The sequence below is a fragment of the Canis lupus genome, chromosome 28, assembly GCF_048164855.1.
Source record: "Canis lupus baileyi chromosome 28, mCanLup2.hap1, whole genome shotgun sequence".
Taxonomy (NCBI): domain Eukaryota; kingdom Metazoa; phylum Chordata; class Mammalia; order Carnivora; family Canidae; genus Canis; species Canis lupus.
Window position 1 is genome coordinate 37,955,785 of NC_132865.1, and position 20,405 is coordinate 37,976,189.

General features: G+C 38.7%; 1 protein-coding gene across 4 annotated transcripts in view; it reads left to right on the forward strand.

Annotated features, from left to right (window-relative positions):
• LOC140620417 (suppression of tumorigenicity 18 protein) overlaps positions 1 to 18,947 on the forward strand; it is a 137,846-nt gene extending 118,899 nt beyond the window's left edge. For all 4 annotated transcript variants that reach the window (XM_072804642.1, XM_072804643.1, XM_072804641.1 and 1 more), the window contains 5 exons: positions 107 to 328; positions 5,666 to 5,754; positions 12,220 to 12,323; positions 14,221 to 14,364; positions 16,502 to 18,947. In XM_072804642.1, coding sequence (XP_072660743.1) covers positions 107 to 328; positions 5,666 to 5,754; positions 12,220 to 12,323; positions 14,221 to 14,364; positions 16,502 to 16,642 — 700 coding nt within the window. In that variant the 3' untranslated portion in view covers positions 16,643 to 18,947. The remainder of the gene's footprint in view (positions 1 to 106; positions 329 to 5,665; positions 5,755 to 12,219; positions 12,324 to 14,220; positions 14,365 to 16,501) is intronic.
• Positions 18,948 to 20,405: the final 1,458 nt, after the last annotated feature.

Consider the following 20,405-nt stretch of genomic DNA (forward strand, 5'->3'; position numbering starts at 1 on the left):
TGTATGGTATGGAATTGCCACTGCCTTCTTATTCACCTCGCCACAGTGCTTTGCCTGAGCTATCTGGCTGTCTCCCAGCTGGTAATGTCTCTGTGTGTCTCTCTAGATGTCCTGTGATAGGGTGTGACGGCCAAGGTCACATATCAGGTAAATACACATCCCACCGCACTGCTTCTGGCTGTCCCCTGGCTGCCAAGAGACAGAAGGAGAATCCTCTCAATGGGGCCCCCCTCTCCTGGAAACTGAACAAACAAGAGCTGCCACACTGTCCCTTGCCCGGCTGCAATGGGCTGGGCCATGTAAATAATGTTTTTGTCACCCATAGAAGGTAACATTCGTTTTCTGCCTTTTGTTGTGTTGTGATTGTTGTGATTGTGTGTCACCTCAATGTCTTTGGGTTGAGGGGGGAATCCCTCCTTGAGTTCACTCATCATAGCACTTTAGAGGTTGCAGCGAGTCTTGCCAGATAGATGGTTGACTCCTTTGAAGAATGAAAAATGCTATTTCCTCTGTTTCCAAAAATTTACTACACAGTTTTCAAGTGCTATAGAAACTGCATTTGTTTTTTGTATTCTCAAATTTGCTTATGCTGCTATTTTTTAATGGTTTAGTCTTTTAATGGTTCACTTCAATTTCAAGTGGTGATATTTACTCTATTATGAAGTGTAATTGTAAACTTTCTCTTTACATATTTATGTCCCTCCCTCTCATAGACTGGCTCAATTTCAGGCCAAATTGTAGTTATTTTGCTTCTGGGGAGATGTGACTCATCCCCAGCAGCCAGAAAGAGAATGACACAGTGACTACTAAGTATACGACAGGATGAGAGAGATTTAGAAAACCCTTTATAGTTTCACAATGACTTAATTCCTTTATCACTGAGTGTCGTGGATTTCAATGGAGTCCTTTTTTGGGAACACTGATCTTAGTCCAGCTTTTTGATTCACATTCTACCTAAAGAAAAGGCGCTAGAGATTCACTACACACCTCTCCAATCAAGGAGGGCCCTGCTAGTCTTCTGGCCCCTGTGCATGATGCGGATTTAAAATCCCATGAGGCTTTGGTGAGCCCTGGTGCTTTGCTTGTGAGCAGTATGCACTGAGCAAAACTGGGACATTATGTATCTTGTTTGACTTTAAAGATACATATCAATGGCTTCAGAAATGTAAGCGTCTCAGGAATTGATGTCTTAAGTGGATATACAGTCACATCTGCTTATCGAGAAAACCTACATTTTTTAAGTGGTTTATTTTTTGATTTTCAAATGCATGGTCATGTTCACGACAGCACACATTGTTTTATTCTGAGTTTGTATCCTCATTCCATATTCGGGAATGACAGTCACAAATCAAGTGTGCCTAATGGCATATTAACTGCACAGTAGCTTTACTTTCTTATCATGGACTCAGTAATCTCCATGTTAACACTGACAATGAAATATTAATGCTGGACTATGATGAGCACATCCCTCAGTCGGCAACAACAGAACTATCTTTAAAAATCATGAGGTTTTATATGATGACACTAAGGCTTGGTGAGGATCAGAGCAGCAGGGGCTCTCACTAGGGGCGGAAAAGTAATTGGTAGAGACACTCCAGGTCGCAGAGTGCCTTTAAGGAGTCAAGTTGCAAAAGAGCAAATGAACATGCCCTGCCACCCAGATGCTGAGCTGTCAAGATGATGCCTCAGAGAGTCTCCTGCACACTGCAGCCCAGAGACATGTCTCAGAATGTCTGTGGTAACATCACTCTGCTAAGTCCACTCTGGGAACAACCCACATACCCACTAAGTGTGCAAGTAAACAGTGGTATCTGCATAGGGGGCTGCCACGCAGCAGTCACAATGAAGATGTGTCCTGAGTGAATTTTAGAACAGTGCTGAGTGGAAAAGAATTGCTGAAGAACATGTATGACATACTTCTGTTTCCAGAAAGTTAAAAACAAGAAGCAAAATTCCATTTTAAAAAGTGAGGGAACCATTGACCTACAATTCAAGGCAGTGGTTCTAACTGGGGGCAAGAAAGACAATTGTTGAAGGCATGGGGAGCTTCAGATATGTTTATGGTTGAGGGTAAAGGTATTCACCTTGAGAATATATTTAAACTGCAAATATGCACTGTATGTATCTATGTACATATTACCTGTTTTCTAATAAGAAAAAGAATATTAAGAGTTAAAAAATTAGGCTTCAACATTAATGCCAAGGTACTATTTTCTAGGAAAAAGGAAATAATTATATGTTAAAACAAGTGAGTAATTCAGATTTCACTGTTCTTCACTAGAGAGTTCTCTTGCTACTTGAAAGGTTTAAGAGACTGAATTCACTCTGGGATATCCTCTTTAAGGTGGAATGCTTCTCTTTACTATATGTAGAATGCGATGAAATAGTGTAATAAAGTGCCAAGCTTATAGTCTGGCACATAATGGTGTCGAACCCAGACTATTTCCTTTCCCTTTCATAAAAATTGTATCAACATATGTGTATATATGCAATAATTCGTTAATAATTCATTAAGGTAGGAATGCCTTATGCTGAAAGAGCACGATTTAACCTATGATACACTTTTATACATTCTGCATTTGGCCCTCAAATCCCTGATGCTGTTCAGCACTCTTTTCTATCCCTGACAATAGCTAACATCTATTCAGGGCATGCTCTGTTCCAGTAGAGAACACTGTACTAAGTACCTTAGGTGGTTTATTCCTTTAATCCTTACCAAACCCTGTGCACTACAGAGGTAGTACAATTATCCTCCATTGACAGAAGAGGACAAGCACAGGGAAGTTCAGGAGCTGCCCTTGCACACCGTGTTGGGACCACAGAGCCCCCGTAGTGAGTACCTGCCTGTCCACATCCTTGGCGTTCAGTGGGTCTTGCTGTGTGCCAGACTCAAAGTCTTTCCCCAGCTATTCTCAGAGGTCAGTTTTGTAATTTTTCTCATTCCAACCTGCAGCAAATGGGAAAAATAACAAAATTTAGCTTAGAGGATGATGAAGAGTGATTTGATCCATGCATTCGCATCAGCATCATATTTACAGACTAATTATTTTAAAACTGTGCTTTAAGTCTTGCATGACAGACTTCTACTTTGAAAAAAAGACAGTCTGAGAAGACAAATGATTTTATATTAAAGCACACACACAAGATCTTTGTAGGTTTAGAACCAGAACTTCTATGTGACAAGTAGACCTCATTTAGTGCTGTGCCATAACTGCCATTTTTGAGGGGTATTTTTTTAAGGCTTTTTACTATAAAGAGTGATATCCATATAAATTGTATCACCTACTATTTCACTTTAGAAAGGTAGATGAAGATATGGTCTAAAATTGCCATTATATGCAGAAAAATTGCAAATTGATCAAAACCATGACACATTTTTTCCTGCTTTTGCAATAAGAAGCCTTAACTTTGACAGTGACACCCCAGCCAACCTCCAGCTTTTCCTGAGCAGCAGACTGAAGCTCCATGGACAACGTGGTCATCCTCAAAAGGAAGCATGACTTTTTATAATATTTTCACTTCCAATTTTTTCAGACTTAAGATTTGTTTCCAAACTATAGTTTGGAAGATGTAACTACATTGGAAGATACAAACTATCAAGTGACATTTTGAAACCATATCTTCACTTTCATAACTTGACTATACCCTTTGGTTCTAAGTCCCACAGCTCTGAACCCTTTGCTAGCTCTCCTCACCACTGTGTTACAACAGGGCAATTTATTGCCTTGTTGTTGGAAAAAAGCAGCTTGTTTAGAAGAAAAGTTCTGAGCTATGAATAGCCTTACCATTACCTGACAAGTGGACTTACTACTGGCTACTTTTGTATTTTTTTAAGATATATTTATTTTATTTGAGGGAGAAAGAGAGAGTAATGGGGTGAAGAGGGAGGGGTGGGGAAGGAAGAAGAGAAAAAAAGGGAGAGAGAGAATCCCAAGCAGGCTCCCCACTGAGCACGGAGCCCTTGTAGGGCTCAGTTCCACAACCCTGAGATCATGGCCGGAGCTGAAATCAAGAGTTGGACACTCAACCAACTGACTCACTACAGTTCACTTTAAATCCACCTTACCAATGAAGTATTAATCCTGTTAATGACCATTTTCTGAGAATACACTATGTGACATAAAACAAGACAGACTTGTGCAAACTTTTCAGAAGAAAACAATAATGAAATTTATACAGGCCATACTTCACAGCAAGAAGTTTACAAAATAGATCTGACTCATTGTTGTGTTTGAACTTTTTCATTATTTTATTTTCCTTTGTTAAATATTTCCTAATTTATAAAATTCTGGCAAACCACATAGCCTTCTTTTTTTATATAGTATTATATGCCTATTATTTTAGATTTCATATAATCTCCATATAGAATAACTTTGAATTCACTTAAAAATACATTCATGGGGTGCCTGGGTGGCACAGTTGGTTAAACAACCGACTCTTGGTTTCAGCTCAGCTCATAATCTCAGAGTCATGAGATTGAGCCCCATATCTGGCTCCGAGCTCAGTATGGAGTCTGCTTAGGATTCTCTCTCTCTCTCTCTCAGTCTCTCTCTCGCCCCTCTCCCTCAAAATAAATCAATAAATCTTTTGAAAAAACACATTCATGTAGCAAACATTTATTAAGGGCCATGCTTCAGAAACATTTCTTTTCACTTTGCCAAGTGTCCTAATGTTTGGATTGAAAATGATTGTTTGTACATGAATTGCAACCAAATTTCTGTGGGAAAAAATATTCTAAGTGGCTGATTGTGACAGTTTCTAATGATATTTAAAAACTGTATCCAAAAATACAACAAAATTGCACAAGAATTAATGGTTGCTTAGAACAACAAAATCATCTCATCATGAACTACAGCAAACAAGTTTTGTTCAATGTTGTCATTATCATTTTGGTGCAATTTAAATAAAACAGATGACATTAAAGAAAGGAAGCATAGCTGAAGAGCACAATATTAAGGAAAATGTGTAAACCCCACTGCAGGGCAATACACCATCCACAGGTGTATTATATCTGATTATATTTATAGTGGTTCCTTTCATTCTCCTTTCAGGGTAGAGAATTTTTAGTGAAAAATAATGTCTAAAAAGTTAGAGAATAAATTAGAAACATTCCCATCCCCAAACAGTATGTGATACACCTGTTTATTTTTACTTTTGAGCTTGTATTATTTGGGGTCATGTTATATTGGGTTTGTGTTAATTTAAGTCATTCTGTAAAGATCAGACTACAGTACATAAAAAACAAGAAGAACTATATTCTGCTTTATCATTCAGAGTTTTGACTAGTTTGGAACAATTCTTATTTGTAACATATATGTATCATTTTGCATTTACAGAAAATAAAGTAACCACTCCTAAAAAAGGCACTTACATGAATGCAGAATGGTAACATTTTAACAAGATTAATTAAATGATAACAGCAGCAGCTATTTGAATTTTGATTTAAGGAACAAAAACACAAAACATTATTACATTATCTGAGAGCCTTTGCTTTCATTTTCATAAATATTATGTTATTTCTACAAAGAGACTACAGATTATAGTGTAATTAATAGGCAAAGACTTAGTAAGTGGTGAGTAGAAAACTAATTTTTGTAAGAAATAATGTGTTAAAAAGAAGAAATAATATGCATTTCACACATTGGTATAATTTCTATTCTCACAGCCTATCTGGATGTCCTCTAAATGCACAAGCCATCAAAAAGGGCAAGGTCTCAGAAGAACTAATGACCATCAAGCTCAAAGCAACTGGCGGTAAGAGCACAGGGCTGGAGGTTGCCATCCTTACCAAGGTCTCAGCCATAGTTCCCCAAAGCATTCACATGCCACATTATTCTCTATAAGGGAAGTGCAGTTTTAATGTATAAGAAGGACACTTTCCTTAAATTTGAACTAAAACTATAACTTCATCTAAAAAACAATTACTTGGGTTTTTTCCTTCCTTTCTCATAACTATCTCCAACACAGAAAATCAAACAGTGTTATTCAAGGGATTAAGACATACAGGCTGAACTTTTGTCCTTCAGTCCTCAAAATGACCACTTTTGCATGAGCATGAGTATGTGTGTGTATGTATGTGTGTGTTCCTGGTGTAAGCCTTCTGTCTAATTACAGTTTTTGGCATTTATCTTTGGGTCATTAAATTTTGTTTCATCCTCAAAATGATATTTTTATGACGAATCTGGATTATTTAAATTTATATCTATATTTCCCTACATATCTCCCTAGTGTCCATGCCTTATCAAAGTTAATAGACGCAGTTTCTGAGCTCTGAGTTAATAGATGCAGTTCTGAGCTTTGGATCTTCCAATTTTCTTTTGATTCTTGAGTTCTTTTCCTAAGACTTCTCATCAATACCATCTCAGGGAAGTGTTGTTTCCTTAGAACATCACCCTAAAGTGTCTGGAAACAATGGCAAAGCATTGTTATGCTTTGGAAGATTTATTTGATGGATCTTTGGCACATAACTGGAATGAGGTAACCATTTATACTTTATTTCTTTGAAAGTATTGCCCAATATTTTTAATTTGCCTATAATTTTTTTAAAAAGAAGGTATACAGTATCTGAGGGAGGGAAGCACTTTTGAGCTTCCTACTCTTTCCTTGTGAGGCTTTCATCTGTTGCCAGATGCATACTTCAAGTGGTCCTTGGGGGCCACCACTAAGAGATGAAGGGGGTCAATTTGCCTGTGGAGGAGGAATAAAAAAAGTTAGAGGTTCGGGACTGTGTTGGACATTCTTCCCAACATTTAAATGCTAAGTTAAAGTGCTTTCTCTAGATGTTTTCATTGTTCTTTGGAAATATTCTCCATTTCTCAACTGCCTCTTAGAACTTTTTCTGTGAAACTGGCACAATTTAATATTTATTTATTTATTTATTTATTTATTTATTTATTTGTCACCTTATTTCAAGCACTATTTAAATGATGGGGGGTGCAATGTTACATTTAGAAAAAGCTACTTAGAAGTTAATTCAAAAAATGAGGCAAAAAAAGGGATCCCTGGGTGGCTCAGCAGTTTGGCACCTGCCTTCAGCCCAGGGTGTGATCCTGGGGTCCTAGGATTGAGTCCCGCGTCAGGCTCCCTGCATGGAGCCTGCTTCTCCCACTGCCTGTGTCTTTGCCTCTCTCTCTCTCTCTCTCTCTCTCTCATAAATAAATAAAAATAACTTTTTTAAAAAAGAGACAAAAGGATATCAAAGATAAGAAGGCAAAGTGGGAGAAGCCTGAGGATAATAGAAGGAATGTGTGAAGCAAGCCATTTCACAGTGGGTAAGAAGAAATCTCAGGTTTGACTTTCGGCTTTTTAGACGCCAAAGCAAAAGGAGAATGTAGTCACTATGAGACACTGTCAGTGAGTAAATTCAGAGTAAAACTTTCTCTGGAACTGAGTGCATGAAGAAAATATTTCTTATGTATCTTCATTATAAGAACACCAGTAACACCGTTAACAGTAAATATAATAGAAATCACAGGCTGTTCCTAATAAAGAGAACAAGGTGGTGAGCTGTTGGCAGTATAGCAAACTACAGTGAAGTTTTACGGAGTGCCAGTGAGATATGGGCTGCGTGCGCACAGCTGATAGATGGTGATAGTAACTTGGGAGCAGCTGGACTGCACAAAGGGTACTTTATAAATTGAGCATCTTCAGCTGAGCTTTCATAGGACATGAAGCAGCAGCAAGATGGCTGGACCACATTGACTAGGGTCTGAAGTGCATTTATTCTAAATGGCTCAGAAAACTGGAAAAGCACGTGTTTTCATAATCTGAGGAGCAAGGGGCTAATGCTCATCTAAAGCCTGAGAACCTACAATGACTTGTGTCTAAAGAATAATCCACCTGAGTTCAGGTCGGTGGTCAGTGGAGGGTCAGGGAGGGCCTAGAGTCATGTGAGGTCTTCTCTAATGATGTGCCAGCCCATAGTCCCCTACTTTAAAGCTTGGACACAGCCATGGTTCCCTGGATGATTTTTAAAGCAGGTGTAACCTAATATTCCTAAATATTAGGTCCTAAAAAGCAATCAAATTGCAATAAACTGTAAAGTGCATATGACTTTAAATGTCTTGGTGTGCTATATTAGGTTAAAATAAGTACAAATCATTCAGGCAATTGGTTGGATTACATAACATGTTAGGAGAATTTGACCTACAAACCAGTTAAAACATGGAAGGTCTACACCAAAAACATTTACATTTATTTTAGAAAAATTGATCTTCTCCATCCTCGCCATAATTAAATTTTCACGTTAATTTCTTAAAGACCATTAGTATTCTCCTTGATAATAAAATTCAAACATCTGTACATGAATGACTGCTTGCTTTTCTGTTCTTTGTGGGACAAGTTATAATGGTTGACCTTTGTATATGTTCTTATGTTTAGTAGACCCTTCTAGTTCTTTCCCTGTGGCAAAGTTCCATGGTCTAAATATTGTAATACATTATTCTTTTCTGGATAGAACACTGTCTAACTACTTACAGCCCTTTATAAGTTGAGCATACAAGTATATACATCCCTTATAAATTTATACAGAACATGAAGTATTATTATAAATTATGTAATCCCTAATTATGTATATTAGGCATAGATCTGTACTGAGTAAAGAAAGCATATTCCCTTGCTTTTAAATAGGTGCACCCTATAAAGAAACAGGGCCACTGATATATTCCTACTAAAATATTTAGTGAAAATTTTATATGGTTTCCTTGGTCAACAATACTGTCTAGTCTACCCCAGCACTCTGCTTCTACTCTTTATTCTATTGTGTATGTATCTGTCAAGGAACTTTAGTGTACACATTTAATTGATAATTTCAAATCAGATTAAATATCCATGAGTAAAGGTAGCATTATAATGGTTAAGATAACATATTCTAGAGTCAGAGAGCTTGTGTTTTGAATCCCAGCTCTATTGCTTATTCCTTAACTTCTTCATGTCTTGGCTTTCCCATCTATAAAGTGTGGTAATAAGTGTATCTGCCTCTTGAGGTCCTTAAGAAAATCAAATGAGTTAATATTTTCAAGTACAATGTGAAATTCAAAGGGCATCCTCTCATACTCAGTGATGGAGGCTCTTAAAGACAATGTATCGAGAGGAGGTTGGCAGATAGATTGATGGAAATAGATAAGGTAATGTATTCATGGAAAAAAATTACAAAGAGATTGGCTAAAATATCTACCCCTCCCAAAATAAAATAAAATAAAATAAAATAAAATAAAATAAAATAAAATAATCTCCCCAAATCCCAGAAATCATAATGAAAACATAGTTCACTTACTCATTAATTGCATGAGAATTTATTGAGTGCCTATTATGTGTTAGATCTTGTCACGTATTTCTTATTTGAGGTCTCATTTCATGACCATACCTTCCCCCAGGCTTCTAGGTACCTTTTGTTCTCAAGCATCTTCCAGATGGCCCCATCTTGATCAAGAGGCTTGAGTGTCGTCACTAACATTGGACGCCAGGGGAACGTAAATCCTAACTAGAGCTCAGTACCAAGAGCCTGAGCTCTCAGAGTCTTCTCACAGCATTCATGACTTAACAGCCAAAATTAAACTCTTGATTTTCCTGCTGGAAGCTGCTGCTCCTGTAGGCTCTCTCATCCCAGAAATGCCACTAGTTGCCCAGCTGCTCAAGCAGAAAGACATAGTCTTCCTTGATTCCTCCCTTCTGTCATCCCCTTCCTCCCATTCATCACAAGCACTGTAGATCCCACCTACAAAGCATATGTTGAGTTGAATTCTATTAACACTACTTTCACTGCCATGGGGCAAAGGACCATCAGACAAGCCAGGACCCCAGCGATAATTTCTTAACCAGTCTTCTGGTTTCTGCTCTCTCTCCCTCTCACCTCATTCTCCACTCAGAACTGAGTTATGCTTTTGAAAAGTCAACCAGATCACATCAACTTCCCTGCTTAAAATTCTTCACTTGCACGGAGAATGAACTCAGGCTCTTTGTGAGGTCCCCCAAGACCTGTTCCCTCATTCACTGTGCTTTCACTCAAAAGTGCCTTCTTACAGTCTTGGGAGCAGAATTCCCATTCCCTTCCCACTCCAGGCCTCTGTGCTCCCTACTCTCTCCTCTGGGATCTTCGGTCCAACCCAATCCCAAGCTGTTCATTGATGCATTCATGCCTGCCTTTTTACTCTGTCAGTAAAGTCTTAGATCAAAAGAGGCTTCCCAGCGAGGGTTCTCAATATACCCTGCTTGTTCCTTTCATGGTTCTTCATATTTTATCAGTGATTCCTTGCTTATTGTCTGTCTTACCAGATATCATGTAAGAAAATATCATCCTCCAATGTGGAATTTTATTGCAAAAAAATAGAAAGGAAAAACAATTTAGCAAAGAGAGCAATAGAAGTTTTCATTTGCTCAAACCAGAAAAATCTCAAATGCTGATAGCACTAAGAATGCCTGTTTGACTGATAACCCATGCTCCCTGGTGCTGTCAGAAACAAGTCTGGGACTGAGATCCCACTCATCTGAGAGAAGATCCTGTGGTAGGATAACAACTATAAGACTTGGTGCTCAGAATGCAATACAGTTCCCCAGATTCAGCCAGCCAGTTCAGAATAAATCCTGTGTCCTAGGTATTATAGATCCACTAGTGTGGTCCTAGGCCATTGTTTATTGTTTTCTTAGGAGCTGTGTCACACTGTTGACTCATATTCAAGTTGATCTATGTACTAAAATACCTAGATCTTAGTTTTTGGTTTGCTTTTTTTCTTCATTGAATCTCAAAGCCCAATATCAGATCAATCTTGTGACATACACTCTTCATCGATGCATGCATGGCTCACTTCTATTTAGGTAGTTAGATACTTATAACGAAGCAGTAAGTACCCACAAAACGGCCACCTGCTTTATCAAGCTTGATGTAAACTTTCAGGGCTTACATTTTTCACCATGTTATTGGTGAGAGTCATCCGTGTCATTTTGGTGGGCGTGCGGTGTATTTCTAGGGTTTCCAGGGCTGCTGTGCCATGCGCTATGTTCATCTTGTGTGTACCTCCCTGTGTGCTTGTGTTTGTCTCAAGTGTGTACCTAGGGATGGGATTGCTGGGTCACAGACACATGAAGTTCACCTTCGGTGAACAATGAACTATTTTCCAGAGTAGTAGTAACCCCAGGGCAGTATAAGAGGCTAGAACTCTTTCAGACAAATTTTCAGTTCCCTCATCCTTGTTCTCGTGAATCCAATCCTATTAAATGCAGACGCATAAGTTTACATTTATTCCCCCTTAATTGTTATCATGTGTTTGGTTTGGATTCATTATTCAGGACAGTTAAAATCACCTCACATCCTGCTTCTGTCTTCTTTAATATAAGCTACCATTCCCAGCTTTAAAAAATACAAAAAAAGCACTTATATTCCTTCTATAAAACAGTGATGGGAAGTAACTCCATTCATTGAGCACCTACTATACGTTCAGCACTTTATTATTTATTGCATTCATACTCACAACAGAGATTTTATGTCTATTTTATTGAAGAGGAACCTGGGGCACAAAGAAAGTAAGTTGTGCAGGTTCAAGAACAAGAGTCAAGGCCAGCATTCAAACCCCAAAACCCATGTTCCCTCTCCTAGATCACATTGCTCCTTATCCAACTCTACATAGGGAACACAAATTCTGTGTTCCTGGGACTCTAAGCCACCTGCCAGCACCTCAGCTCTCCTCCAATGATGGTTCATAAGGTCACAGACAGGGAATAAATATATAAGTAGTCAACATAATTCATGTCGTAACTGTTCTCACAGCACTGTGTATGAGACGAAGCATGGGCTCTGCAATTCTTTCATAGCAGGCGGGTTATACAGCCTCTGTCAGTGATGAGGGTGGCTTCAGTTAGCCTCTGTAGGTCTCAGTGTCTTCACATGTGCAAAGGGTATCATGGAACATGCCCTTTAGTGTGCAGTGAAGTTTAAATGAGAAATTATTTGCAGACATGTCCAGCAGCACATCTGGAACATAAGGGCATTACATTAAATGGTAGTACTCTAGTACTCTTCTGCTTCCTTTTCTTACAAAGGAATTCAGTCCTGGAACTCTTTAACCCACTTTTTTAGAATCTTGGGAATGGATTTGGGTAAAAATTCAACATTTCAAATTAAAGTATAATTTTCACTTAGCAAACCACCAATTTAAACGTAAAATGACTCATCTTGTCACTGTCTCATATTTTGTGTTTGAACTCAGATAGTCTGACTTTTTGTAGGTTTAGAGAGTGATGAAGAAATTAGGCATTTGGATGAAGAAATAAAGGAACTGAATGAATCCAACCTTAAAATTGAAGCAGATATGATGAAACTTCAGACACAGGTAAAAACAACAACAACACAACAGAAAAGCTGTTAGTTATTTTTAAAGTGATCACAATCTTTAGTGGAGGCAAAACATTAAACTGTTAAACATTCATTGCACTACAAATTAAACTGATCTCTTACGATGAAAAAACTAAGCGTGCCTCAATGACACTGTTACTGTAAAGCTTGGTATAGCTAGATCACCTGGGCCATCATTGATTGGGTACCTGTAGGCAGAGCTACTCATATTTTTGCCTTGGGTGCAGTAAAGCCAATTGTCCCGTACCTAGAGTCCTACACAGCACATGTGCTTTAGAAAAATTGTTACGAGAAGATATGAGAGCAGTTAGTTTTATTCAATATTCAAATAAACAGAGCACCTTTGCACATTTAATTTTCCTAGAACATCTCTGAATGTGTATCTGTTAGAAACGATTGTTTTTGGAGATTTTTCTGGACAGACTCTTTACTGAAAAATCCAAGCAATTTCTCAATTATATATTCTCCCGTGTAATATCACCCCATCCTCTAGATTTATCCAAATGGAAAATAAAGTTCAGTCCAGTTTTTTTTTAAAAAAAAAAAAACACTAATAATGACTATATTACAACAAGTCAGAAGGAAAAGAATAATGAGCCAAATCCTGCAGAAGTTCCTTTCCCTCTTCTGCACTCTCCTGAAATGAGGGGTTTGGGGGCCTCTGTGGTTACTGACTCTCAGAAATCCTCACTCATAGCAGCTTAAGACAGAAGGTTTCAGTCCATTTGAAACACAGGTCTGGTTTCCTTACCCACTGTGACTAGTGTCTAATCTTTCATTAATAGCAGCCAGATCCACAAAAGAGCTTGATGCACTGGTTTACAAATCATAGGACCTCCTCTTGAGAACCATTAGTGAAGACAGCAAAAGCCTCTGCCCTCAGGCAGCTCAAAGTCTAGAAGGGGGACACAGATAATAACAACAAAGTCATAAATGACTAATTACACTGTATGGGACAAGGCGACAGGGAGAAGCAGCCAGGTTTCAATATAAAATAGGATAGCCAGCCTCAGGAGGAAGGACACATGTTGGCAAAGACTTGCGAAGCTGAGGGAGGTAGTCACATAGGTACAGGGGACAGTGTTTCAAACAGGAAAAACCACAAGTGCAAAACCCCTAAATCTTGAGAGGGCTCAGAGTTCTGGGAAAAAGCACAGTGAGCACTTCTGCAGGCAAGCAAACAAGGAGGGGGAATCAGAAGAGATGAGTCCCTGACGTAACACATGGAGCACCCCAGGCCGTATTAAAGATCTTGGTTTTTATTCTGAATGAATGCAGAACTGTTACAGGGTTTTGAGCCCATAGTTAACCCAATCATATTTGACCTATATCCTGACTCACATTTTAAGAGACTTGTATTGGTAGCTGCACGGAAGACAGGCCACAGAGATTGTGTGGGGCCAAGCCAGGTGCAGGGCTGCCCATGAGAAGGCAGTCATGGTCACCTGGAAAGCTGGCCCAGGGGCCACTAGTGCAGGTAGGGACAGTCTCCATCTTGGATATTGGGAAAGAGAAGCACAGTGGATTTGAAGTATGAGAGAAAGAGAGCCTTAAGGGATACCTTGAAGGCCTGAGTGATATTCAAGTTGGGAAGGTGAGGACTGCTTGGACATACTGAGCTTGAGATAGCCACCATGTAGCCACATGGAGATGTGGAATTTGCAACTCATGGGAGAAGTCCGGGATAAAGACAAAAGCTTGGGAATGTGATTCCCAAACTTAGAGCAATATGAAGGGTTGCAGTTTCATGAGGAGAAGGTGCAAAGTACACATTCCTTGGCAGTTCCGTTCAGCTGATGCCTTTCTTTGAGAGAGAAACATCTTGCACTCCTTCAGATTCAGCAGCTCACATTCCCAAGTTATTTCAATTTCAGATCACATCTATGGAGAGCAACCTAAAGACAATAGAGGAGGAGAACAAGCTCATAGAACAGAACAATGAGAGCCTGCTGAAGGAGCTGGCCGGACTGAGCCAAGCTCTCATCTCAAGCCTTGCTGACATTCAGCTCCCACAGATGGTAAGTGCAAGGCAGGACGCCCGCTGCTCCATCACAGTGGCAGCGTGCGGCCCATCCCCAGCCACCAGGTACTCTGACTAGCAACAACCTCCCTCATGGGCACCGTGACACATACAGACAGTAAATTACCTTAAGGCCAAGGGTTTTTGATACTGCAGCAATCAAAGGTGAGAGTTTATTTAAAACTCGTTTTATAATGTAATATGGATGTCAGAGGCCAAAGCTCCCTAAAAGTTTGTTTCCAAATAGAAAGCTTAGAGGGCTTACAGCCATTTGTACCATCCACCCAACTCAAAAACCATAAAAAATTTAAAAAAAAAATTTAACTTGGTATTAAGGAAGAATATACTTTAGGAAGAACATACTTAAATTCTTATGTGGAATAAAAAAGTGAGCAAGGCATCCTTATTTTCAAAACCTAAATATATATTTGAGTTTTGACAGCTACTTAAAATTCATAGACAATTAGTTCCTCTCATATTTTCATAAATATAACAAACATTTGGAAGAGAGGCTACATTGTTCAATGCTTTTAATTTCCTTAATGCTTAGAACAAATTTTCTAAAGCTGCAAATTTTATATAGAGAATGATTTAGGGAAGCATTTATTTAATGAAAAAATATGATTGATTTACCTGAAAGCAATAAATCCCTCAATTTACTCAATTTTGCAGCATGGAGCCCTCATCTTATTCAATCCCAAATGTGTCTCTTGACAATAAACAAAATCAATAAAGTAATAATAACACAAAGGAAAATAAACTATTTTATGACCAATATTAAGGTAAATTATTGGATATTATTATAATATTATTTATGAACACTTGTCTAACTCATACTTGAGATTTGTATTCATTGCAATTTTTTCCTTCACAAGTGCCATAAAAATAACTGTTATGGTACAAGGGAATTTCACCTTGTAGAGCTATATGCGAGGCATCCTAGTGGTGATTTTTAGGGCTGAATACAGTAAACGTTCACGCAAACACCTAAGACTGAGCCTTGGTCTTCCCATTCTGTAGTTGAGGGAATCAAAGCTCAGAGAGTTCATTCATGTGATCAAGGCTCCAAAGCCAGATGAGCCCAGCTTTGCTATGTGGCCTCGATCCACTCCGTGGCCCGGGTCCTCATCCAGTTATGAACACTCCAAGAAACACATGATACAGCAAAGGCAGAAACTAAAAGGGAACAGAAAACTGTGGTTAGTCAATACTTATAATTCAGATCAGTATTTTGCTGAGCACAGCAAAATTATCTTCCATTTAGCAAGCCTACCTTCTAAATAACAGCAATAACAGTAACATATTTTATAGCTAGAGTATTTAGACCCTTTTCAAGTCCTTCCTTGCAAGTATTTTGTGAAGTAAAGCACATGTCACATGTATTCAAAAAGGGGAACACGCAGGCACCAGGAAATGGTCCGTAGCATGCCCTTCGTGTCATGCATTTCCCTTCAAGCACACATGTGATTTACACAGATCATGGGATCACTCTCTGAAGTCTCACATTAGGCAAAGGTGCTACCAAAACACACAAAGAAGATTAAGAGATAAGTAGATCTGGACTTGGTGAATCTGATATACTACCCGGAACGGAGATAGAAAAATACAAGAATATATTACAATGATGCCACAAGGGAAAAATGTGCAAAAAGGTGTCTGAGGATGAAAAAGGAAAAAATTCCACCTGGTTAGTGAGCAACTGGCTCAGATCTTAAAGTCCTTAAGTTCCAGGCCAGGGCTGTCAAAAGAGTTCAAGGAAAGCCTTCCTCCGTGGCCTCTGAACATTCCCTTTGGCAGATAGAAGGTCTGTGCTGAGCTGAGCATGTGCCATTGAAGCTGGGGCGGCCTCTGGAGAGGGAGTAGTGCAGCTTCCAGGGGTCCCGCTCCGTAGCCAGACATCGACCTGATGCGGCTCCAAACTGACCACAGAGTATTGACAACCACAGCAATCCCATTAACGGAGCAGAGAGTGAACGGATGAATCACAGCACACTCAGCCCCTCCCCATCTCCCCAGACTCCAGCAGCCTCCCCCTCCGACTCTGGGGCCACCGCTACTCTTTTGTGTTACTTGGTCCTCCTTTTGTCCCCGCCCGGATCACTCTGATTGGTTCAATGTGTTTTGCCTTCCTTTAGGGGCCTATCAGTGAGCAGAATTTTGAGGCCTATGTAAATACACTCACAGACATGTACAGCAATCTGGAACGGGACTATTCCCCGGAATGCAAAGCTCTGCTGGAAAGTATCAAACAGGCAGTGAAGGGCATCCATGTGTAGGACCACAGCGCTGCCGGCACCGGAAACTACGAACAGCCGGAGGTTGCCGCACTGCATTTACAATTGCAACATTGCACTAATTTTTTTCCCCCAGCTGACATAAAAAGGAAAGAAAAACTATGATAGACTCTTTGGATTAAAAGCAATGCAGTCAAATACTAGATCTTATTTATTTTCATATGTTTTAATTTTATTTCTTCATTGCACTCTTTTGGCTTTGTTTGGTTTTTTTGTAAAGTATATGTAAAATAAATGTGACATTTTTATATTTTATTTATTTCTAATCGAAGAGTTTTTTATCTTTTAGCTGCATTTTGAAGTCTGCCATATTTTTACAAGTGTGTTTATTAATTTATTTTCCAATAGAATTTAAATAGAAATGCGATTCTCAAATCACATATCTTGCTGGGTTTAAATGAGAAAAAGAAAAGTGAGACGTAAATCCTTGTCTAAGGACTGCACTATGGTCCAGTTTGATTTTTATTGCACACTTTTTTTCCTCCCTTTCACTGGCTTTTGTATTTATAAATGGGCTGGCCGTGAGGTGCGGGAAGAAATAAGCAGATAGATGGCGCCCACTAGCGGGAAATGCGCACTCGCAGAAGCACAGTGTGCTGGGAAACAGCCTGCTCAGAATTTGTTAGCAATAATTAAATATAGCAATCAGCAAAGTATTCGACTTGGCTGTACGGTTTTAGTTAATATGAATTATTTATTTGACATGTTTTAAAGAAACATAAGCTTTTTTAGTGATGCAGATTTGTCTGTTTGTTTTTCAAGTCATATCAGATAGTTGGCAACTCTTATCCCAAGATGAGAAATAAGACTTGATGTGACCAGCCAGGCTTTCCTGCCATATGTTGGTACAATATACAAGTGACAATATTGATGTAGATTTGTACTTAGCAAATACAAACACATCCAAATGGAAAATTTTGTAGATACCATATCCCTTGAAATAGCATTTATCTTACTGGGTGAACTGGAAAGGAATGGGAAATATAATAACACACGAAAAAAAACATTACTCCGATCTAATTACTTTAAACGCTGGTGACATTGTCTTACCCTCTTTAGGCAACAGGAAAACTTTCAATTTGATTTAAAAAAATCTTTCCATAGAACTACAAGTGCTACAAAGTATACACACTCACACCCACAGACACATACCCACAGATAGACACACTCACATAGACTCACACACGCATGAAATTGAGCCTGAAATCTTGATTTTCTGGATGGATCAGAGTTTAGTAGTTGCTATAGTGAAGGCAATGTCTATTTCAGGGATTGTAAAGTAGTTAAGCATTGTTTCAAAAGTTTTTTTATATTTATTTTTTTTAAGAAAAAGGTATAGACAACCAGCTAAACTGCCTTTTTGGTGTGCACACACACCTCGTGTGCAATGTGCCTCCGTGTAAATGGACACTTGAACTTAGTGTGGGCTTAATTTTCTGTGCTATAACAAAAGTGTTTATTTTTTATTAGCCTCATGGATATGTAGATTGAATGTGATGGCACTCACAGGCTTGATATATTCCACTGTTATTACTGTTACCTGCACAAATTGAAAGTAATATCAACAGTAATTCCACTTCCATGACACTGTGGTCATTGTTATGTACTAAGTGGGGATTATCTTCGGTTTGGGGTTTATTTGAACCCTTGAATCTTAGTTTAGTGAAAATGAAATGTCTGTTCTTAGGTAGGAACGGTGTTTATTTAAAAATCAATTTTAAAAAAAAGAGCTACCATATGTGCTGTCTATTATAAATGGGACACCAAACGAAATTTTCTATTAAAGTTATGTACTTGCAAACATTTTGCTATACAGTACTTAATAGATGCATACAAATAAGTTCACTTATTACAAAGACAAAAGTTTAATTTGCTAAATATTTTAACAAGTTTGTTATATATTTTATTTAATTTAAAAGAAATCTCTTACCAACCTATGTATTTATTACTATAATTTACTATGACTTCGGGTTAATTTATTTGTGTTTGCATAGTTTGAGCAGACTGTTTTGTGAAGTATGTTTGTATTTATTTGCCTCCTTTGTACTTGATGTGTTTTGTAATGTGCACTGATTTTTTTCCTTTCAACTCTGTTAATGATAGATACTGTAAATTGGGTCTTTTGTAAACAACAAAAAGGCAATGATGTATGCATTTTTTTTTAATTTGAAGTAGCTTGTTTGTATACTGTTTCTTCAAACAATTAATATTTCTTACATCAAAGCAACAAAATTGTGTTCAGTGCTGTACATTTGGTGTATGGTAGGAAATAAAAATTGATAATGAGTTTTGCTGTGTTGTTTCTTAGGGTACTATATCGAGACCATTATCACCATTCCATGAAAAGCACTGTCCCAGAGGAGTTATGCTGAGGCAGACTGCACCAGAGTCAGGTAGCACCGATGCATTTCAGTTCTCCCAACCTGGCTGATTATTTCATCCCAAGTGGACAGGATTTTTTGCCAGTTAAGAAGTTGTCACAGCCTTTGGTTCAGCTTACACATCCAGAACAGAGAATACCTTTGATGTAAGGGAAAACTTTGCTAGCACTAAGAGGTGATTCACCTGTATCTAGTGAATGATAAGATATAGGCCCCACCCTGCTAATCCCACAATTGCTTTGGGTACTGACTGTATCTCTATATTCATACAAGCCAGCTGAACTCAAATTAAAGAAAGAAAAAGAATAATTAATTCTTGACAGCGCCTCCTTGGCTTGTGTGTTTTTCTTATCTAATGTCAAACAGCTTAATTTAATTTTCCAGTTTCTGCTCAGAAATACACATCTCTAAGACTAGTTAACACTTTATACTCAATGTAGTAAGCCCCATGTAATTCGTGTAATGAAGAAAAATTGACTGAAGAGAAGTCTGGATCCCCAGAGGAACATCAGGACTATGCTTGGGTAAACCCACACGGGACAGGGATTGGCACACAGCAGTTAATGCACAATATAGCTTGCTCGGAGTCACCAAATTTATTCATGCCAAATGTATGTATGATACATCCTGTGAAAACATATCACAAGATGCAAACCTGCTCAGCCATGTTCTTAGTTTATGCTTCACAGAGGATGTGCATATTGCTCTGATTGGGATTTTACATTAGGAACTGGTGTCTGTGTCCCTGTCTCCCAACATATCAGAAGAGGAGTAGCAGTCAGTCCTATTGGAAATAAGAGAGTGATCAGTAGACTTCATACATTCGTACAATAGACCTTTAATTCGAGGGTGTTTATGCCACGCCCTCTTCCTGGCTTCCATGTCCTCTTCCCCAGTGAGGGACAGTGAAATGAGTGATAGGTGCTGTGATGACGGTGCATTCGGGCTCCTATGGAAACAATGGGCAGGGGCACACAACAAACTCAGTTCCAGGAAAAGTGCTGGTTACAGGGGCATGGGGCATCGCAGGCAGCGTGAACTGCATGTGCAAAAGCATGCTGGTGAGACAAATCATCAGCCAAGCACCCTAAGGTAATGAAAATATATATAAAAAAAAAAGTAGGTAGTGAGAAGAGAGGTGAGGAGCCAGGTAGGTGTCAGAGGGGGCCACCCACACCAGCCACGATGAAGGTGCCAATTTCCAAGAGCAGACTGTGGAATGCCAAAGGAAGGTTTAAAACCAGAGAATGATGAGATCAGATTTCCACTAGAGATAATCATTCTAGCAATTCAAACAATAATAGCTTTTACATTAAAGCAGGAAAAATGTTCAGTGCTGTCTGTACCTTTGCTGTATGCAGAAC